The following is a 23,033-nucleotide window of genomic DNA, read 5'->3' on the forward strand; positions in this document are numbered from 1 at the left end:
AGTAGGGGTCAGTGCAGACTTTTAATTCCCTGTGTCAGTAGAGTTTGCCATCCTTGGGAAGTGGGGATATCCCATTGTGCTGGTCTCAGTGCATTGCTTCCCTATGTTTTCATAGCCATATTCTTTCCACTTCATGCCTGATGACTTTGGACAGTTGTCAATGATCCTGATGTTAATGTTGTTAAATACATGATAGAAATATAGATGGTGAGAGTAAGGATTGCATTTAATGACTGTGATATTGGCAAGTGCTTTTTTGCTACTTCAGACGCGGCTTTTATTATGGTGAATATGATTACTTTGAGCAAAGGCCTGTCCTGTGCCATGGTGTTAACTGGAGAAGTTGAGAGATATTTTGCAGTTGCTGACTTTGGCAAAAACAAGTAGTATCCCTGCGTAATGGAGGACTGAACTGTTCCTTGCCTTATTCATCCTTCCCACGCTGGAGTCACAAACACTGGGTAATGTTAATATTTGTCATGGAAAAATTTAATTGGCAGAAATATTTCCTATATAAACAATAGAAGGGAGGGCCCAGAGACCTTCCCTATTCTGGATTGTTCTGGATTCCTTATCCCTGATAATGATAAAGGAAGGGACTGTATGGAGGGTATTACTGCTCTCCTTGCAAAGCAAGGAGAATACCTGCTTGACATTCCCAGTCTGGAATGGAGTTAAATTTACCAGTTGCTAGCTGAAGAAGCAATGAGTGCTGTTCACCCTCCCACTGCAGGGAGCAGCCAGTCCTGGAGCAGCACAAAAAGGGTCAATCAAATAGGCCGTACATCATCGGAGGAGGCAGATGTTAGAACATATTGTAATGGGTTGCTGTGAGGATGGCTTGTGGAGTACAGGGATGGGGGAGAGCAGCTATCAGCGATGTTTTCTGTCATGGTCGCTGAAAATATCCAAGTTTTGAGGAAAGTCTCTGAACACAGGAAATGAAAGCATTAGCATTCCATCTATGTTAGACTTGTGGGCAGAATGACGGAGGTAGAAAAGAAATAGAAGCATGAGTTCCTCTGTAATACTCCATGTAATATGAGTAAGCCTAGGTATTATCTGTGCTTTGCCAAAGTCACTCTTAGCTTTGGAATGTGTGAGTATTTTACCTGAAAAAAAAATTTCTGAGCTCCAGACTATATTAAACACAGAACTGTTAAAATAGCTTCTATTTTAGCAGCGCCCCTAATTCACACCCACTCAAACACCTCCTCGCTCGTTAACCCCATCATCAGACCCAAGTAACTCAAGTGAAATGAGATGGCATTGGGAATGAGGTAATGAACAAAGATTTCTGGATAATGTTATTACTTCATGATAGCAGCTCTTGTTAGTGTGACTACAGTAAAAGCTTCTTGGTGTTTCCATTGCAAACTCTTTGGTGCTCTCACCCCTTCTGCTTTGTAGACAGCTAATCAGCCAGAAGCAATTTAAAATCTGCTTTTACATCAATTTTGGCTCTTGTTTTGGATTGAAAAGAGTTTGGTATTTTGATACTTCATTATGAAACATGAAAATTTCTGGGGTTTTTCCTCCTAATCGAAATTTCCAGATGAACAATTTAAAGATACGGATTAGCTCTTTTGATAACCCAGCCATAATATTAACAATTGAAAAATGTCTCCTAAGATAATTTCAGTGTTTCTTCTTTTCATACAAGTAGATCCATCTTCCTGTCACAAAAAGGTCCGTAGTAAAAATTGATGTGAAGGGGACAATTTTCAAAAAGCACTGTTTTCACTCAGGAGTCTATTTTTTTTCCCCAGTTTACTCAGCGCCTCAAAAAAAGTTGTGAAAACCAAATTTAATAAATAGTCAGGGATGGATTAGATGTACTAATGGATTATAGAGCTTGTTACTAGTTAATCAGTGTTAATATAGTCACTGGTTGTGGAATATGTGGCTATGTGGAATTCTTTAAGAGATAAATTAGAGGTTGCAGCCCTGTTGCCAGTGAAGGACATCATTTTTGCCTCAATAACTAGAATTCAGAGGGATGTATTTCTGCATTCACACTTGTCTAATCTTAAGAGCAAAATGCTGAAGAATTAGAGAGTGGGCACTTCCATAGGGTAACCCAGGTACACTGGAATAATCAGGGACTTAACATCTTGCATCAGGATGGCAGTGGAGAAATGTGGAGAAGGTTGCATTTTCCTTGGTTGGATTGATGCTAAAGACAAAGCTCCCACTTGCTATGGAAGCATGAGGCTCCAGCATTATCCTGGTTATTCACACGGATTGGTGAAACCAGAAGCAGCCATGTAAAGTTCCAGAGTTCATCTCATAGCTCTTCTTGTGCTTGAGTGATATATAGCATGAGAGGGACATGAAAGTTAAAGATATAATTCCCTTTGACTTTAAATCATGTTATTGTGCCTACAGCTCCTTAAACCTCAAGTACAGCGTGTGCCAAAAGAGGAATATCGGTGTGAGTTCCAGGCTTTTTGTGCATGGGTTGCAGTCTGACCATGCAGTGTCACTGGATGTTACTGTCTGCGGTTTCTTGTCGTGGGAGTCAGAAACTGAATCCTGAAGGATTTCAGATGTTTTCAGAGACCACTCTGGGGGAACAAATTCTCTAAGAATTAAAGACTAAACTTCTGTACGTGTCCTAATGGAATACGCAAAGTGTCACTTTTCCCATTACATCAGTGTAAGCATGGAAATAGTGAGATGAACCAGAAAACAGCTTCTTATGTTATTTCCTGAGAAGTTTGCCAAAGCTTCACAGAGGTTTCAGGCTCTCTGGAGTTTTAGGGGCTCCATTGAAGGGGGAGTTTTACAGACCACACCCATTTTATCATAAAATTGAAGAATAAAAATATTGAACAGCTATTGAGTTGTTTCTGTTATTTCATTTTGTTAAGGGGAGACTTTCCTATAATGAAGCAGACTCCAAAATAATATCAATTGAGTGCTTTCTGCTCTCTCAGCAATCTTGTTATCAAATAATGCCACCCCTCTCTACATACTCTAACATCTCCTCTTTGTAGCCTGTTCTCTCCCAAGCTCAAGCATCCCAATTAAACAAACATGCATTTGTGGTTGTAAGCATCCAAGTTATCCAGCTTCTAGCAATGGGGCTAATTTGCTAATTTAGGCACTCCCGTGAGTTTTAAGTTGATAGGACTCCCTGTTGAGAACATTAGGAGAAGTCTGACCAGAGTGAAATTCAGCTGGTTTCTGGTTTGGAACATAGATTTGCTCTGATACAGTGAGGCTCAATATTGATAGTTCAAAATTGGGGCAATTTCTTTATTTCTTTGCTGGTGATTGGAATTACAATTTTCCACAGGTCAAATAAGTTTGATGGACTTTTTTCAGCAAGCCTTTAATAATACCTAGAACAAAACCACTCTGTTTTAGAAGAGGGGATTCCATGTGGGTTAAGGCCAAAGGAAAGGTACATGTGAGCTGGAGCTTTCCTTAATTCTTGTAAAATAATCTGCTTTTATGGAAAGAGATCACAGTGTGCTGCTGGGGAGGAGAACTGGTGCCCTGTACTGATACCACAACTTCACAACAGGATCTCATAGGATGAGGTAGGACTTGTTAGCTTTCTTGAGGACTTGTGGAAGGAGACTGTAAAGCAACGAACATGTACAAAAATTGCATGAGAACTAAATCTAGTTGAACCTATTTGAAAATTTTCTGTGGCACAGAAACGCATAAACTGGAAAGGTAACACTGTGGGACTGCCATTCTTCTCCCCCCAAATAATAACCTTGCTCTACTTTCTCCACCTCCAAAAATAAAATAAAATAAAATAAAATAACTTACGCAGCTGGATAAAGATGCTATTTCACATTCTATCAGTGTTTCTTGCTAAGGAAAAAGGGAAACAGCAAAAAATCTCTTTAGAACCATACTAGAAATCAATTTGTTTTAGTTTAGCTCTCAGAGTAAGTCCATTTTCTTCTGCAGCTTGGATGATCTGTCCATCACTGGCCCCTGCCTTTCAATACTCTTCTTCTACCTGCACTTCCTCCTTTATGTGTTCTTTCCAGGGAGGCTTGGCACAAGGGAAGCAGCTCAAACACAGTCCTTAGCTCCCCTTTAAGGCACAAATGTCACTTTCTTTCCTCTCTACCTAAGCTGAAAAGAGAGCAGCCTTGTTTATGATAGACTGAGTGGTTGCCACTCTCTACCTCCTGCGCCTTTATCCAGACCCTTTGACCATGTAATACAACTCAGTTCAAAGAGCAAATTAAGTTTATGAGTGAGCTGAGTAAGATGTCACTGAGCTCCTGTATGTGTCAGATAAATGAGGAACAATGTTCATTTATCCCTTCAAGGACAACAGATACAATTGTAGGATACTTCAGGTTCAAAAATACTCTTAATGTTAAGATGGAAACAGACTGGAAAGAAAATATTTCTCATTTGACTGTTTGATATCATAGTTAACAAATAAAGCTACAACTATAAGGGGGCAAAAAATATCCAGGTGTAAGTTTTTACATCTGTTTCTTTTCCCTCCCACAAACTCTAATTTGGCAATGTGGCATTGTTGCTTCTGGTAGGTGATTATCATCTCTTTACTACTTTAAAGAGAGACTTTAGTATTTTAGGACTCACTTCTTATCACGGCTTATCAAGAAAGAGTTTCTAGAGCAGGCTGAGTGCTGTGATCCATATGTACTGCAGAATACCTATTTCACTACTGTAAGCCTGAAGAAGAGAGACAAGTCACCAAGGAATCTTAGAATCTGAAACCTGATACCATATCGGCATTCAAGTCAGCAAATCCATGCTCTCAAAATAAGAAATGCAGTTGACCTTAATCTTTCTACTACAAGCTCTGCACTTAACTTCAGGAGACACAGAGTATTCAGATTTGAAGTAATTAATTCAGTATCAGTCCTAACACAGGCACAGATTTTCCCTGACTTAATTCCCTGTTGAATACAACAACTTAAAATGCAAACAGAAAATCTATAAATAAAAACTGTAGAGAGTTGCTTAAGGAAATGTGTGTAAAATAGTGAAATGCCTTAATTATAGCTCGTCAGTCTGAAATATATAGAACCTTATTTACAGTAATTCTGCTGGCAGTGCTTGCTTGTTAACTACTCTGGTCACTTAATGGATAACAGTGAATGATTATATACAGTACCAGTCAAGTAAAGCAATGCAATATGAAATAAGTATTTTGTCAAATGGCCACTCGTAGAATTTTGGTCTCTCAAATGAGAAATTATACTTACTGAAGTCAGGTGCTCTGAGCTAGTTGTCAAAAATCTGGATATATGTATAAAAAAATAAAGCTCTTGGGAAGCATACCTGTGGTAAACAAATAGGCAGTAGTGAGTTTTTTCCTATGGAGTAAAATGTCTGGGCCACTTTACTGACTTCAAGCTTCTAATTTGCCAAAGCTGTACTGGAGCAGCAGTCTCCATGTGGAACCTTCATTCAAACACTTCATCTTCATTACAGAATAGTCATCTGTATTCTGCATTACGGAATAGTTGGTGATAAAGGGAATGCAGTTTACAAAACAAATGCCCCTTCTTAAGCCGCACATGCCTGTTTGTTAGTCCTCTACATTACCACTGCCAATTTTACTGTATAATCCATAAGGAATATGCTGTCAAAAGTATGTCCTTACTTTAAATAATTTCTTTTGCAATTCTTTCTAACGTAAGAAGTTCCATTGGCATAAAAATAATTAATAGTGGCAGCAAGAATATATTATTATATTCTGGTACTGCATAACAAACTATAGGAATAAATTGTTGCCAGCTTTTTTTTTTTTTTTTTTTTAATAGTTTAAAATACATACAATATTAATTGCTTTCCTCGAAGGGGACACTGTTTATCTGCAGCATTTCATCCAACAGACTTTTTCCATGAGACATTATCAAATTTCCTCTCCAATTGCATTCCATATAGTCACTCTATTTCAATTACTGTCATATGGTGTGAACATGGTATGTATGAATATGTAGGCCAGTTGGGCAGTTTTCCAGTTAAAATCTCTTTACTTGTAAAGAGCAGACAATCTTAAATACACAGTTTGCAATGATATTTTATCACAGAGACTAACAGATCATATTAGTCTCTGATAGGAAGTGTCTATTGATAAGTTCCTACAGTTACATCCTGTAGAAGGATTGTCTTCTCGTTAAAGGCATGGGACAAAGGAGCCATGAGGTCTAGGCTCTAATCAGGAGTTTCCTACAGTCTTCCTGTGTCACCAGGAGCAGTCAGTTATGTCATGGGTGTTGGTTCTCACCTTGCTAATAGTTGAACAGCGTTTATCCACTGGCAGAATTAAAGAACGCTTTTCAAGGAAAACTGCATTTCTTCACATTTGAGGGTGTTACAGTTAGTGTCTTTCCCATAGAAGCCGCTATAAATACAAATAGAGTTGTACTTCAGTTAAAATGTGTGTCCTAGACATCAAAATTACATCAGTTTCTAAGAAAACTCAGAGCTATCATAAATTGTAGGTACATGTTTTACTTTATTCACTGTCACTGTTCTACAATGAAAGCAAGCATTGTTTTGAATGTACTGCAGTGGAAGTCTTACTTCAGAAGTAAACCTAAAGCTCATTCAGTTTTTCAGTGACTTGGATTCCAGCCTTGCTTCTGGATGCCAAGGATCCCCAGTTGGTCATACCTTGGAGGTTCCAAATGAGAAAAGAGCTAGTGCATTCATCCTGGCACAGGCAAAGCGGGCCTGTTGGCTACAGCGGGATTATTCTCAGTAATAAGGGCTGCAGGCCTGGAACCCTAGAGATCAGCTACCAGAATCATATTTTATGGACTTGTGGTTACTGATTCTAAAAGTGATGTTTTTCTAATATGAGAGAGATGGTGCTTACAAGGCTGTGCCTGTAACTTGCTTGCAAGTGTATAAATGAAACGTTATTCTGTTTGTGAATGCTTCACAGTTTTTCTAATGAGAACTTGTTTTTCTCAATGTTTCCTTCTAAGTCTCAGGTTTTTTTAAGGCTAGAGAGACCGTTATATTGTCTAGTCTGACAAAACAAAATGTAAAATATTATTGAGCACAATAAATTTTGTTTGAAGTTAACCTTCATAAAACACATCTGATCTTGACTGAGACATCATGAGTCAAAATTTTTCTAGGCAGTTCCTCCAAGTGTCACCAATGCTCTCTGATTAAACACAGTGTATTAATTATCTATTAACTAGCCCGGTCTTAACTTTCTAATATTTATTATTGTTCCTTGATACGTGGTTTACTTACCTGTCTTCTGCCCTTAGGCTAGATGCAGAGCATAGCCAGGATGGGAGTTTTCAAAGAAAATTAGCTGGGTTTTGAGGCCGTGGGAAGGAGCAGAGCAGCTTTTCAACATTTAGTGTATTTTCTCTAACCTCTCTGTGGTCCACAATTTTGGGGTGAATTCATCCAGCTTGCTATTTTTTGCTTGGTGAATAAAGGAAACATTAGTCCAGGCAAGGTCTTCTGCCACAGGGAGTCTCTGCATGCCTCAGCACTGGGAGCAGGGCACTTTCTTGTAGGAATTGGCTGTGATAAAGGCAAATGTTAGGTGGAACAGTAATAATTCTCCACTCTGTTCAGAATTCTGTGGAACAAAGCAAAATAAAATAAATCCCAAAGTGCACCAAAATACTTTTAAGTGCATTTCAGGATCTCAAGCTCTATTGTTATTATCTGAAATTATCCCAAAGTGAAAGTTAGCAAATTCACCTTGAAATAGGGTCTTTGGGCAAGTTTTTAAAGGTGCTTACTGTCTTTGTGTTCAAATATTATCTTTGTTTTCTGCAAATCTCCCCTCTGATGCGAACAGGGGGCACTTAAAAGCTTTTGCTGAAGTTTGAATGTACAAATTAGCATGTGCCTTTGAAATGTTTGACTAACAGTCTTTGAAGGAAACTCAGACAAAAATAAAATCTGGCATTTCTACCTTTCAAATACATAAATGAAGACATTTTTGTAGAATATCTAGCAAGCATTGCTACCAATCACTAATGCTTTAATTCTAATTTCTGTAGCTTTTATCTATGTTGCTAGTACTTTTAAAAACCTGTCTTACAGTAGGATGTATGTCAAATGTTTGCTTTAGGTGAATTCCCTTTTCAACAGAAAAACCACCTGAACAGATTCAAAATTAATTCTGTTTGCCTTAATCAAAGTGTTCATGCCTTATATAAGCATAAATTTTGAGGTAAAGAAAAATGAAATTCATGTATTCTGAGTGAGTCTCATTTTATACCATTTCCCTCCCCCCCACCCCTGATTATGCAAAAAAAACAAAGAGGAAGGCCATTCATGTGTATATTTTTAATGATGGGTCTCAGAATGACAAAGAAATTGAAGTGGTGGATCAGTCAACAGTTAAAACACTCAGGCACAGTGGTTTGTAAATTCATCGCTGTGGTATCTTCACTGAAAAAGCACTTTATCAGAAACAAATTTATTGCAGCAACTGATTCAGTTCCCAGTACCACCTGTCTCTCTCTGTGTTTTTTTAATAACAGCTCTTAATCTCCACTGTTCACTAATAAAAATATTTTAATAAGAGATAATACTGTAATCCAAATGCCTATAGGTGCTTGAATCAACTATTTCTGCCTGTGTAATTGCTAGCACTTTGTTCAACCCTTTTTAAAACTGCTATTAAATCTCATTCTCATTTTCTGTGGTAATAGAACAAGAATTCATTTTTAGTGTACCCTCCAAGCAGTAATGAGCATTGTTAACGTGTAACAACAATGCCCAAGGGGAAAGTTTTCAAAGCTGGCCTAACCTTAAGGCTTTGCTGTTGATGTACTACAGAGTCATCAAGCCAAGAGGTCTTAGAACTAGTCAATTTAGAGAGTTCAGCTGAATATTTCTACTTAATATATTGGAAGAATTATAAATGGTTTAGGTGGTGACCTAGGGAGAAAGGGGATTTTTTGTTTAATACCTTAAGAATAGAGAGACAGCATTAAAAAATTAACGATACCTCCTGCTTATTTTAAAGTGTATCAAATTGTGCTTTTTTTCTGATGATTTTGCTTCCATACAGATTTTCATAAGAGGTTAATGAGAAAACATTAACAAAACATGCAATATTGCACATGGGCAGGGGAGCCTAAACGTAGTCATTTAGTTATAAACAAACAATAGATGTTACTTTTTAATTGCTTTTTCAGAAACCCAATTCTGCCTTCTTGAAGAAGTATTATCTATCTTTTTAAATTCAGAATATTATCCTTATTTATTATGTGTAGCAAAAATAAACCTGCCTAAAGCAATAGTGCTTTATTGATTGCAACTGAACGCCTTGGTCACAATAAACCAATCAAGACCATATAGATAAGAAGTCCTGTATGAGGTGCAGCAAAATGACCTCCTAGAGTGCTAGAATTTGACATTGAATCTTTAGGTTAGCTGATGGTGGTGGAAATGCCTTAGCCAGTCTCTGTTTGGGGTAAAAATTAAGAGGCTCAAACTCAGTGTATTACAGGAGTGATACAGAATAACATCATTTTCCTTGCACTTTTTGAGGTCTTGGTTTCATTACTGTATATGATATAGGGGTACATTTTAGATGATAGTTGAATATTTCTACAGAGATTTATTCATTGTTCCAAAATCTGAAGCCAGTATGGAAGCAGAGGTAGAAATGTTCTTTTGTTGGAGTTCAGTTTGTCTATGAAATGAATGCACAAATTATTGTCATTTAGCCATCTTGTTTCACAGCACTTGGTCACACCATTGCCCTTTCCTTGGGTATGAGCTAGAGATCATCATGTCCTGAAACATCTAAATATGAAAAGACAAGTTCAATAATGCAAAAGCTCAAAAATAGTGAAAGTCTAAGAAATGTGCTGCATGTTGTGTATTTCTTTCCAGTTTTTGAAATGGGAGGGTGACACAGGGGCAATCTTACTGGCTAAATAGGTTTCAAACTCTTGCAATTTCATAAACTTACGCTTTTCATTTTAGAGCTGGGCCTGATACTGCTTTTTCTGCAGAATAGTTGGTTTGTGTTGCAGACAGAGACTTTTAAGAGAGGACTCTAACAAGGGACCTCTTACAAAATTTGATTAATGTTTGGTTTTAATTCTCAAAATAAATCAAATTGAGGTGAGATGTTGAATCTGATAACAGGGGGACAGAAGGTTTTACAAAGCATGAATGAAGGCTTTATAGATTTTCTTTCACCCCTCCTTCCAGGTTACTCCACACCATACTGTGTGTTTCATTTCTCTTCAGGTGTGTCCATCCCTGAAGTGAGAATAAGGCATTTGAAATTCCATATATTCCATTTTTCACCTGAAAATAGGGCTTTCTTCTGGGCTGTTGCATAGAAAAATACATTCCCAGTGCTTATTTAGTCTGCATACATTGTCAGAAAGGTGGCTGATGATAGTACTGTGAGGAGGAACCGGCTTCCAGCCATTGTTCAGAGACCACTGGAAGGTGTAAGATGTGCAGATTCTTGGACACCATGTTGTGCATGTATGTAATGTAGTTTAGTTCTTGTGTTTCCATCTTTGGATAAAGATTCATTTGGAAAAGTCTTCCCCACACAGAAATTTCTGTAAAGCTCAGTCCTCAGCAGGCCCTGTATGGCCTGTCAGTAATCTCCAGTTCGCTCAGGACTGCCAAGTGTCCAAAATGACTGTGTTATTTTTATGTGGACTAGACATGTTCTCTGATATCTAATCTACAGAGTAGCAGCAAGCTTGAACCTTTCCTGCCTAATGGCCATTTGACTTTCTTTTGTCTTTTTCCCATAGTTTCCTAAATTTGTTTTGTCATTTTTTCACGAGGGAGCAAAAGAAAAGGAAAAGCTTTCCATAGATCTGCTCTGTCAGCTCCAGAGTCCCATTATGTTTGAGCTGTTCTCTAATCATGTATCCTATTTCTTTAACAACAATTGCCCTTCTGATATATTAATTCATACATAATGCTGGCTTGGTTTTCATTGAACTGCCTGCTGTAGTTCTTCCCTAGTTCACAGAGACCTTGTTCCTTTCTCCCTGCAGAATTTGGGCTTCTTTAGAAAGAATGAATGGATATGAGCTTCAACTGATAAATACATGCATTTGAATCTGTGACTTATTTGGAGCTGGATTGTTTTTGATTACTTTATCTGTAGTTGATTTGCATCTATTTGGCTCAGACTCACTGGGGGTAACACATAGAATAAATGAATAAATAAATATGAGGAAAAGGCTAAAACAGAGCAGATGGATTAATGGATGATAGGGAAAGAGAGGGAGACTAAGCAGAATGGGATGGATAAATGGTGATTAAGAAGTACAGAAAAATAAGGGTCAAGCAGTGATCCAAGTAGAGTAAAGAAATAAAAAGGATTCAAAACTGAAAATAATAGTGAGCCTGAAAATAATAGAGTGAAAAAGAAACAAGTAAAAACTTGGTGTCTGATTACACTTAAAAGAGCAGTGAGCTGCTTTTAGCTGTGTGAAAGGGCTAGGACTGTGCACCAGCAAAGGGAAGAGTTTGTACAGGGAATCATGAGACAATGCCCAGGGTTGTCCAAGATTCAGAGCAGTAAGTCTTGCCCATTTGATCAAGTTAAGGGCTTATGTACTGTGAGCTCATATTAGCAATGTCTCTGCACCTTTTGCACAGATCCATGTAGCATAATCATGAAATGAATCCTCATACTCCTCTTTCAGACTTGATGGTTTGGGATGGCATTTCTTTGTGCCCTCCAACCTTAGTTCGTCTATCAGCATATAAAATTAACTGAGAAACAACATCAAAACAACTCAGCACTACCAACAAGAATTTGTAGACTTAGTCATATTGAAGCCACCCTGGTTTTTTCACATCCAGTTCCATATTTCTGCATGTTATCCCTTGTCGTACTGCATCTTAGAAGCTCTGTTAGCATCTGCAGGCAGAGAGTGTCTTTGTTCAGTGTTACACATGTACTGCACAGCACTAGTCACTCACACAGCACTAGTGTGAGTCCTGGAAAAGGATGCTGGGGCTGAGGAGGGAAAGCCTTTGTTAGTACATTCCTGCTCTCTTAGGCTCCTGACTTGGGAGTTCCTCCCTGTTCACAAAGCAGCAACAATTGTTGCTTCTCCTGCCCACCATGGTTTTTTTCTCCATGTTTTTTTAGGAGGTCAGGGGAGCTTCCAGGCACTTCTAGTTTGCCCCCTTTCTAACTGCTTTTGACCTCTGTCCCTTAAACTCTTACTGTAGTGCTTAACTTTAAACAGATGACTGTAATTATAAGTATTCACATGTTAATAATAAAATATGTGTCTAAAGTGCCTTACTGGTTTAGTTTTGAAGAGAAAAACATTTCCACTCTGTGTCTGCATTGCATCTATCACAGAAAGGGTTCTCAGAATTAATTGGGGCTTCTAATAGTTAATGGACAGTACCACTGATATGTGTATATTTGTATTGGCTCTAGTGGTTCCCCACAACCCAACTGAGAGTGGACTCTCACAGTAATTACTAAATAAAATTTTGACGTTCCATGTCCCAAACACCTTACAGCCTGGGAAAACAGGAAAAATACAGCAAATAAAGAAACATAAAATAGTAGCACAGAGACCATCATATCAAACAGTATATGTGTTTCACAGGGGTTGATGCATATTACTGGTGGAAATGCCTTTATGCCTCAGGAAAGGGAAGATTGTCCAGTAGCTCAGGCAAACCATGAGCATTAGCTTCTGTTCCCTGTTTTGAATCCCTGGACACACAGGGAAGCTGGGACGTCATGGTGATGTCTTTCGTTCATCCCTGGAGGAATGAGTCACAAAAGAGAAGATGACAGTTGATGTCTTGAAACTTACATGTGCTAAATAAAAAATACCCATTGGAAGGAAAATGTATCATCTGCAGTAGCAGAAGTTTTGGGAAGATTATTTATTTATTTATGATGTCTCTCTTGTCTTCCACCTCACCCCAATTTTTTCTTTTCTTTTTGTTCTGTTTTTCCAGCAGTTGTATGCTGCCCAACTTGCTGCGATGCAAGTGTCTCCGGGAGGCAAGATTCCTGGCATTCCCCAGGGGAACCTTGGTGCTGCCGTGTCCCCTACCAGCATCCACACAGACAAGAGCACAAACAGCCCTCCACCCAAAAGCAAGGTACTGTACCAGGCCTGTGCCTCTCAGTTGCAGGCAGCTCTGTTTCCAGGATGTCTCCCTGAAATGGGAGGAGGTTGTTGCAAAACATCTAGGAAGAATTTAGCTAAGGAATGCAGGGAGAAAGCAGTCCTATTTAGGTGACAGCAAGAGCTTGATAAAAATGTGTCCTTCCTTTTTGTTGGTGCCCTCTAGCATGCTGTCCATGTCCTTTTATCATGTCAGGAGAGATTCCTTGAATTGACAGTAGTGTCTTGTTTTTACCCTAGCAGTAAAGCAGCACAGATTAAAAATAACCAGACAAATAAATAATACCATTGTCAGCTCAGTGAGATACATGTTGAAAGAATGAAAGACATGGCTTGAAATCAGTAGCTGCTGTGTTGATGAATCAAGCTTTAGGTTGTCTCTTCCCTCTCTCCTTTCTGACTTCCTGTGGCTTTTCCTTGGCTTGGTCTCTTCTCTTAGAGCAAGAACTCACAAAGCAGTGCTTGATGGTAGATTGTTGGGTTTTGGGTTTTTTAAAAAGTGTTTGGTTAGCAAGTTTGTGCACTTTACAAGGAGGGTTTTGTGTGTGGCTGGCAGCTTGTGAGATCTCCTACACTTAAAATCTCGATGTTGATTTTGCTTCTCCTGTGCAGCAGGAGAATTTCTGATGAGATCTAAGGGGCACAGTGTGTATTTTGTGGCAATTGCAGGATTACAAGGCCTGCCATATCTGCTGGTAACATCGAGCATAACCATTTTTAACTCACAGCTGTCAAGATCATCTCTGTTCTCTCCCATGTTTTATTGCTTTTTCATATTTTTAGGTGTTCCAGTGCCTTTGGCTTGCAGTTCTGTAGGAGACAAACAAAACTTATTTTGCAAAGTGGGGGAAAAAAATAAACTGAAAAAGTGGGCCAAAAGGAAAGGAAGGGGGCTCCAAAAGGCTGTAAAATTGTGCAGTGTAAGCCCTGTGCTGCATGCTGTTTTCAATCTGCTGTGTGCCAGTTGGAGGCTCTGAGAGAGTGGGAGAGAAAGAGAAGGGATAATGCTGAGAAATGATAGAGTGGCTGTGACCTCCAAGCTCAGCCTGGAAATCCAAGACATTGATTTCACTTAGCATTCCTGCTGAGAAATCCGGCGGAGTTCAGTTGTAATAAAAGAACAAGATTCTGTTCTAATGGTAATGGTGTATGACAGACATATCACTTTGTCTGTCCTCAGCACCAGAGAGATGGGAATTGGAGAAAGGTCACCTGACCTGCCTGAGCTGTTGTGCAAGTGCTGTTCTGAGCTTTGCACCCCAGCCTGGAAGCACAATTATTTATAATACTAAACAATAAAGAAACCTTTCTAGAGCCTACAGTAATTAGAATAAAGCTTACACAATAGTGCAGTGGCTCAGAAAACACACTGGCAAATCCATCACAATGGCAGAAACTGAAGCTTATGTGTTGGAAGTAAACACCTTTGTTTGTGTCTGTGTGGACCTTTCTTTGCTTTTTCAAAGCTTGTTTGTGTTCAACAGCTCCAAAAGTTTATTTTGTTTGCCGATATTTTTTTTTTTATATTTAATTTTTCTAACTGTCATCAGGGAATATGTCTTGAGTTTCACAGCCATTTTTAAATTTTTTTTTTAAAATCCCCATTAGCAATTTGATTCCTGAAGTTAGTTTCTAGTGATCTTTCTCACTCTTAATGTACATCAGTCCTCCACAGATGAATAGTTAATGCCTTAGAACAGCTTTCAATAGATGCTGTTTACTGAATCTCTATTTTCAGCCCACAGTTTACACTGGCACAGCTTTGGTAATACGCTCAAGTGTTTGGAGACAAGGAGACAGCCTTACCTGAGAGTGTGTCAAGCTACTGGCAAACATCTAGGTCACTTCTGAAAAGCTGTGGCTTTTTCTTCTCTTGTGTAATGTTAAAGTTAGTGTGCTGCTCTTTGCAAGGATTCTTCAAAGTCAGCCTCAGCAGCAGATGGAACAACTGTTGGCTCTGGAAATGCTGAGAAGCATCAGGGGGAGCTTGCCAAGGATCATCCTTTAAATCTAGTAAGACTTGAAAACATCCCTGAAACTCCTTTAAGACCTTGGCAACTCCTGTTTTGGCAAACCTTTTATCAGTGGCCCTCACCAGTGTTTGAACTGTGCTGGACAGACTACCCTGGCATCTCCTGTCATCTTGCTTGCCTTTCAGCAGATGTGACCTGGAATAGTCAAATTCACTTCCGAGGGTTCAGTACTGTAACTTTTAGGAAGCCATGAAGTAGAGATGCCATTATGCTGTACTGCACACATTCTGTCAAGTTTTGGTTAGGAAACTGAGCTGGTGTCGTACATTCTTCCAAGAAGAAATCCATGCCAGAAAAACTGATTTAAGAAACGGAGCTAGTGGAGCGTGTCCAAAAGAAAAATGCATGTGTCTTGCGGAAATGGATTTTAACACAGCTTCTTCTTGAGCAGTTTTTTAAAACAGCCGGTATGCTAATCATACCATTCAAATTTACCAAGGCCTCCTCCACAACCCGTTTGAAAGGCAACTATCTTTGAAGTTTGCCAAATTGTGCTGGATTTCCAAAGTCTGTCTTAAGCACATTTTGCTTTTGATCATGTAAATGCTTGCATACTGCCCCACTGGGTGTTGAAGGTGGTTGCAGGCTCCCAAGCAAATAGGAGAGAACATGCAGAGGTGCAGATAAGGACTAGGCAGAATAACTTTCCAGCCCATCTCGTGATTCATTTCAAGCCTCTTGCTTGTACAGGCCCATGCACAAAATAAAATAAAGCAATGTTTTAGACACTATGCTTATCTGAACAGTGACCTTTACCATGCTACCAGGACTCTCACCTGATAGCTCCAGTCTTCGCTGGCTTCAGATGAGGTGCTTTACACCCTTGCATAAGGACAGCAACTTCACCCTCACTTATCAGGGCCTTGTTCATTCCTGCCTTTGTTTCTGGCTTTTTATGTGTCATGGATACATATAGTATCTAGTGCCCGCATGCTGCAATATTCTAGCCCTTTCCATGTAACCTCTCAAGTGCAGTAATTCTAGAGTGAATTTTCAATGTAGCTTGTAAATATAGCTAAACTATTCCCCATATTTAATGGAGCACAATGCATTGTCTGTAGCATCTTCTGTAAAACAGGAGCAATTCAGTGTGAAATGTGACAGGAGAGAATTCCTGGGCGCTTTTCTTTTAACCTTGTTATGACCTCAGCCCTAACCCTACTCACAGTTGTGTCTCCATCAATGACAAGAGCACACAAATTGTCCAAATCAATTTTTTTTTTGTTTTATTCAAATACTTCTGGCAGTGATGTTACATTTACTCAGCAGTAGCACCTGGGAGTTGTGACAAGGAAAGGAAATGTGTTTCAGACAAGCCAGAAACAGCAGTAAGCAGCTGGATATACACAATCAGATTCTCCTCAGCTACAATATTCAGACAAATATCGATCTGAATCTTTAACTGAAGAGGGTGCTTTAGTTTCACATTATCTGATCACCAAAGTGAACACTTCTAATGGAATTTTCTTCGTGTCACCTATAGGCTACAAGTAAATGGCCTTTGAAAGTTTTAGGGCTGAACAGATTGGCCTTAAGATGGCCAGAGTCTCTCCAGAAGAACTTCCATTTTTGAGGAGTGTCTGCTGATGGTGCTACAGTTGCTGCCACGTGCACCATCTGTGTCTTGCATCCTGGTTATAGTATGTGAAGGATAGAAAGGGAGCAAGGTGTGCTTGCTCCATTCTCATCCAGGGAAGGTCAGGGAACTACAGCCGAGTCACTGGTGACTTTCTTACCAAGTCCATGCGAGACCAGGGAAAAAATAAAGAATAAGAGCCTTTGGAAATGGGCATTTTAATTCAGGCATACCACAGGTTATGTTACTAGGAAAAATAAGTAAACTATGGGGAGCTGGTTGTGGATTTTCCTGTGCCAGTCAAAACTGATGATGGGACTACCTAGTTTTAGTAGGAAAGCTTTCTTAACTCAAGATAAAAATATAGTGGAAAACAAAAAGGAAAATATCTGAAGGAAAGAAGAAAAAAACCCTAAAATGGTAAAAAGGCCCGTAAAACTCATCTATATGATATTTCTGATTCTACTTCAGGCAAATTGTTGACTTGAACTTCATTTTAGATGACTACCCTAAGCAGCCATGTTAAGTCGGGTGCATTTGTCTCCCTTTCTGTCATCTCTCCCTTTCAAATGATGGTGCAGAATGTGGAATTTTATCCTGGGGAGATCTTGGGGAAAACATTAGTCTCCTTTGTGTGCACAGCTGCATCAGCTCACTTGCCACATGACTCTCGCTATGGCAGAAGCCTGGCTGAAAGGTAGACATACAGATTCCTTGTACCCTTGTAAGAGCTTCCGTTTTTGAACATGTTAAAGGAAAGCATTTAATTTACATTAAAATATTAAAATGGCTGTGTACAGGTGATCAAAGGGCATGATTGTGTTGGATGAGGACAAATTCTTATCCTTGAAGAGTAGAAAAGAGGAACCTGTCTGAAACTAACCCGTGGCACATGTTAGGCCCCAAATACTCATGGCAGTCCTTGTCCTCTTTGGAGAGCTCAGCAGCTGCTGAAGGCCTGTCCAAGCAACAGGAAATTAAGGCATCTTTATTTTCATTAGAGTACTGAGGTATTTTAGAGTGAAGGGCAGCAGTTCTCATTAAAGTGATGTAAGACACAGCATCCCTGATAAAACACTGAGGCTATATTTAAAGAAGTTTTATCTCCAACATTTGCAAGCTCTTCTATTTTTGAGAGTTTCCAGGCTGGACACGATTCTTTATATGCTACTGATTTTAAAAAAATCCTTGCTAAATTAATCTATTAATCTTTTCAGCACCGGAATAACAATTAGCACTAGAATATTCTACATCAGTACATCCAAAACATTTTTCAGTGATTGCATTCCCAATCTCCTTGCCGGTGCATCAAACAGGTCAGAAATAGCTATAAGATAATCAAGGAAAAGTTTACAGTACAGATGCAGTGATGAGTAGGGAGCTGTAAACTGAGACCTCATCCGTGCTATGCTCTTTCTTCAATCTCTCTCTCCATTCTTGTAGTTAATAATCTCTTTACCTGGAAGCCTTTCTCATTTGCTGCCCATGCTTTTGATCCTAAATAGTAAAATGTGGAGTTGGTGACGGAATCTTTGAAATTGTTTTCCTCTTCCTTGCTCTTCTTCCTATATATGACATGCAGGCATATAAACAATGACTTTTTAAACCATTTTCTGGAGCACAGTGAAAGGATGGGTATTAATGGAACTTCGTAAGGTGCTTTTCTAACATAGCAAATGTATTCCAAACATTAAAAGTAATGTTAATAGCAGTATCTAAACAGAAGCAGCAGTAGTAGGGACTTGCACAGCATTCTGCCTGCCTAACACCCCTCCTTACTTTCCTAAAAATAAATTAGATACATGGAGGGGCTCCTAGGATGCTTTTTCAGATTAACTGTCCACAGCTCTTCTTTCCTGCTGTCATGTCTCTCTGGCATGAGCATGTCTCACAAGCAAAGTTGCCAGGCAGTTAACCCTTGTCAGGCTCAGCTGGCATTTTTTATAATGAAAACTCAGAAGAAAATATAACAAAAAGGGGGGAAAAAAAACATCCAAAATCTCTGATCACAAAACAAAAGTGAGATACACAAATCAAGCAAGACTGCTTTATTCCTGAAAGAGAGGTCCTCAGAAATCAGACAGGGAACAACAGAGGTGTAAAGCAAAGTGGTAAAAAACAAGCACTGTGTCCGTACTATTTCACTGCTGTTCTTTGCTGTTAATGCCTTCTACACCTGATATAAATAAATAAAATGGGTGGGATGGGCAGCAGCTGGTAGTTCTTATTATTTTTGTTTAAATGGTCCACATCATTGGCTTCATACTGAACACCAAGGTATTCCAGCAGGCACTGTGACTTTCAGGAGGCTGTTACTAAACTCAGGTTCAGTTCCAGAATCCCTCACTGTTTAGGAGTGCTGGGATTTGGCGTTTGGTTTCTGCTCAGTGTCTTACCCTGTTACTTAGAAATACTGAGCATTAACTTTTCAAAAGCTTTTTGACAGAACTGCCCATCTTCTGTCAGTTGGAAGGAAGAGCTTGAATGAGAAAGAGCAAGAAGAAACTGTATTAGTCCCAAATAAGAAAACAGTGTCACAAAGTCAAGGGGTTTTTAATGTCACTGAGAGAGCTGTTGAGCTGATGTTGCCAGTTGTCCATAAAGTCCTAAAAATAGCAGTAAAAGGGCTTTAGGAGAGTGTGCAATCTGGAGCTGCATAACGAAAACGAGAAAAAATTTTGGTTGCAGTGGTTTTTGCTGATACTCCTTACATTTGGGTGGCCTTGATCTGTGGGGAAGAGTTGAAAAACGTTTAGAAGAAAGTCTTTATGCTGAAGGAGGGGAAGCAGCCATGAGGAGAAATACATTAAGTTTAGCTTGGGGTGTATCAGTCTTCACTGGGGGCTGCTGAGTGTAGCAGCACTGAAAAGATGAGGGACCAATATTTGCTCTAAGTTAAAATATAGATAACAAACCAGGAAGTTATGCCAATATCAGATTAATGTATAGTTTCCTTCAGAATATGAAATTCTTATTAAAGGTCATGCCTTATTCCAGATATTTGGTTTTTAGATTCTGAGCTCTTAAGAGTTTCTAAATCAAGGGGTATGTTTATTCCAGGAGCACAGGCTTGTGCAAGTGATAGTAGTGTAGCAGTGTACGTACTTCATGGATTAGGAGAGAGCTTGAAACAGAGCAGAGAACTCTCACTCTCCCAGATACTTCTAGAAAGGAACCAGATACTTCACATCAGGAATTAAATCTTCCCTTTTGCAGCTTTGGATTAAGTGTTTGAGTATTTCATTGTGTGCATTAATAGTGAAAAAAAATTGCATAGGCTGTGTTGGCAGGCTTGTGTAGTGGACAGCAGTGTAGCCACCTTTTACCAAATGTAGAACTCCTTTTCAACATAGAAAGGGAAATTCTGAGGTGATTGAATCAAGTTCTAGTATGATCAGTCTGACAGCTTCCAGAAACTGCTTGTTTTGTCTGCAGAAGGGTGGTTTGTATCCACGCTACATGCTAGATTTGAAATTAGCTCCTCTTGACATGTTCTGACAGAATGAAATTCAAACTAAGCAGCAAAGAAATACATTTTGCAGTAAGTATTCCTGTACCCACAGCTAAATGATAATCATGTAACAAGGGAGCTCCAAAAATATTTTAATCTGAAACATTTTAATCTCTAATCCGTGGTAGCTGTGGATAGCTGAAGAGAAGCAAAATTTAGCAGCAGAGTGGAAAAATCTGTTTTATTTTCAAATTCAACAAGACAGTTTCTTTTAGATTAGTATTAACTTTAGATTTATTTGAAGTGTTTGGCAACTGTTTCACTCATGTTTCTTGGAACTACACATTTGTTGTACAGAATGCAGTTTGAATTGTTCAGTGTAAAATGAGCTGTTGCAAAAGAGGGATTCAGAGACTTTATGTGGAAAGCATCACTTTAGAGTACACATATTTTTCAATGTAGTGTGGCTATGTGTTGTGATTTTATAATAGATAGCTTCCTTAAGGTCCAAGGTCCTGAAGTCTTGTGAGTATGTAAGAATTTCATTTAAAAAAAAGCTTCACGTTGTCGTGCCTGAAATTTAGAGATTGGTATAAGTGTATCTCAAAGGCTTGGAAAGCAGCTAAGAAAATTAATCTGTGAGTTACTATTTTATTCAAGTGGAATTAATTTTCAGTCTCAAATCACAGAAGATTTCATGTTGACAATTCTGCTAAGGCATAAATACTTCACAGCAGAATTAGACTTTTTACTAGTAGAATCTCCCAGTAAAGTGCTTCAGCAGTATCCAGAGAGAACATTCGGGAGTATCCAAAGATCATCTGAGGCAGACAAGCTGATACAACAAACCACTTTGGATTTTTGTGTAATTTGACAGGATTTAACATATGAAACCAGTTTAAAATTTCAGTTTTGATCATGTGTCTTTATCCATTAATGCTGTCAGACTGTGAATTCAAATGTGCACCTTTTGTGCTAATGAATGAGTTTAGTTTCTGTTTGTTTCATTTCAAGTTGCTACATTTTCCCTGCTGCTTTTAAAGAAAAGATAAGCTATTGCCAGAACTGGTAAAAAAATCTTAGAAAAAAAGTGTTTGATAAAAGATTTCTGAGTATGTTGACACATGGAGTGCATGGAGGGGAAGACCATGTCTCTAATGGGAACAGTGCAGAGAAAGTTTTTCAATTTTGAATCACGATGTTACAGAAGTATTGTAACTTTTGAGTTATTTCATAAGTTATTAGTGTTCCTTCAACTTTTTTGAGTGGCTGTGTCAGCACCTGCTTATGGATTCAAAGCAAGGGGCCTGTGTGTGTATGTGGAGATGAAGCACAGGAGTTTGTCACAGGCTCTCAGCTGACGTGACGGGCAGTGACATCTCACGTCATGGATAAGCCACATCGTGTTATGTGACTTCCAGCTAACACAACACAGCAGGAGCTGCACAGTGACAACCACAACCCAACATGACATATCTATGGGAAAATTGGCACAAAAAGCTTTCTAAAGTTGAGTTTCAGGGGTGCATTTATTCATCTCCAGAATGCTCCAGAGAAAGCTGCGAAGCAGTGTACTGGAAAGGGGAGTAATACAGTGACAGGATTAGTAAAGCAGCTTTAATTCAGTGTACAATCAGGAAGAAAACATATGTATGTAGCAATTCGGGAGAGTGTTTTTGTTGTGTGGGTTCTTGCGAATTTCTTTCTTTTGAAAGGTAGCTCTCAGGGAGAGCAGTCATTCCAGGTCACTGATTATTTTTATCTTTAGCCATGCTAAGAGCTGTATAGGCTTCAGGTTACAGCTGTAAGTTAATATATTTTGAATTTAGCTTGTTGGTTGCCTTGGTAAATCTTGAGCTCTGCTAATAAAAACTCTTGGCTTTTTTCTGCTTTGCTTGCAGATCAGAATGACCCCTTTTTGTGCTTATTTCCAATAGTCTTAGTCTTCTCTGAAATGATCTTCTTCCCCTTTCTTGGTGCTCTTATCCTAGTTTCAAATGTCCACAGAAAATAGAGTCTGCAATTAAAACTCGGAGATGAATTAATTTATCTCTGTCCACTTATTATTTGTCATAAATGGGTAGATAGCCCATACTTTCAACATTTCTGTAAAGGCACAGACCAAATATGGGGTCAGGAGAATTCAACACATACATACACACAGACCTTGTGCACACTCACACACGCAGACTAATGTTGAGGTTAAAAACAATCTCACATTTGGACAACTCTCAGCAGTTTCACCAGCATGATATCTGAAATTTCAAATGGATGCAGTATGTCCTGCTAATGCTTTTCCTGTGCTGTTGTTCCTCACCCCCAAATGATTGTGGTTCAGTGCTGGGTGGAAGGATTCCCATGATGGAATCTTTTGGGACTCGCTTTGTAAATCGCTCTGGGCTCAAGCAGAGCAAAATAATGCTATATAAATATATGTTATTACTGGTGAAGAGATAAAATTATCTTATGCTTACCAAGTGTCCCAGTGTCTTGTCTTGATGATAATTAACTGGTCACATAAGCATTGAGTCAATGCTCTAGGATTTGTGCCGAGAAAAAGTCACAGAAACATAGCAGCTTTAGTATAGAAAAGTAGTAAGAAAAGGATGAAGAGGGCTTTTTTTTTCCTTTTTTTTTTTCTTGATAAGATATAAAAACTGCCCAGAGCTGCTGGCCCTGTTCAGAAAAAGCGAATCAGTCTCTTGAAGTTCCTTTTTTAAGATGTCAACTTCCCTCTCATACACTTTTGTGAAGACAAAGAATGTCTTAGCATCTATATTGAAGTCATCATTAAAATAAAAGGAGATCTGTAGACATCAGCTATAAATCATCAAGAAATAGCTCGTGGGTAACCTTTGACACAGATGAACCTA

At 38.9% G+C, this 23,033-nt stretch overlaps 1 protein-coding gene across 20 annotated transcripts in view; it reads left to right on the plus strand.

Annotated features, from left to right (window-relative positions):
* The window catches only part of SOX5 (SRY-box transcription factor 5), a 609,605-nt gene that overhangs the window by 543,517 nt on the left and 43,055 nt on the right, over positions 1–23,033 (plus strand). For 19 of the 20 annotated variants that reach the window (XM_048300783.1, XM_048300780.1, XM_048300784.1 and 16 more), the window contains one exon: positions 12,928–13,074. In XM_048300783.1, the coding sequence (XP_048156740.1) occupies positions 12,928–13,074 (147 nt within the window). The remainder of the gene's footprint in view (positions 1–12,927; positions 13,075–23,033) is intronic. The other variant, XM_048300776.1, reaches the window with a different exon arrangement.

This window comes from Corvus hawaiiensis, chromosome 4 (genome assembly GCF_020740725.1).
Source record: "Corvus hawaiiensis isolate bCorHaw1 chromosome 4, bCorHaw1.pri.cur, whole genome shotgun sequence".
In the NCBI taxonomy this organism is placed as follows: domain Eukaryota; kingdom Metazoa; phylum Chordata; class Aves; order Passeriformes; family Corvidae; genus Corvus; species Corvus hawaiiensis.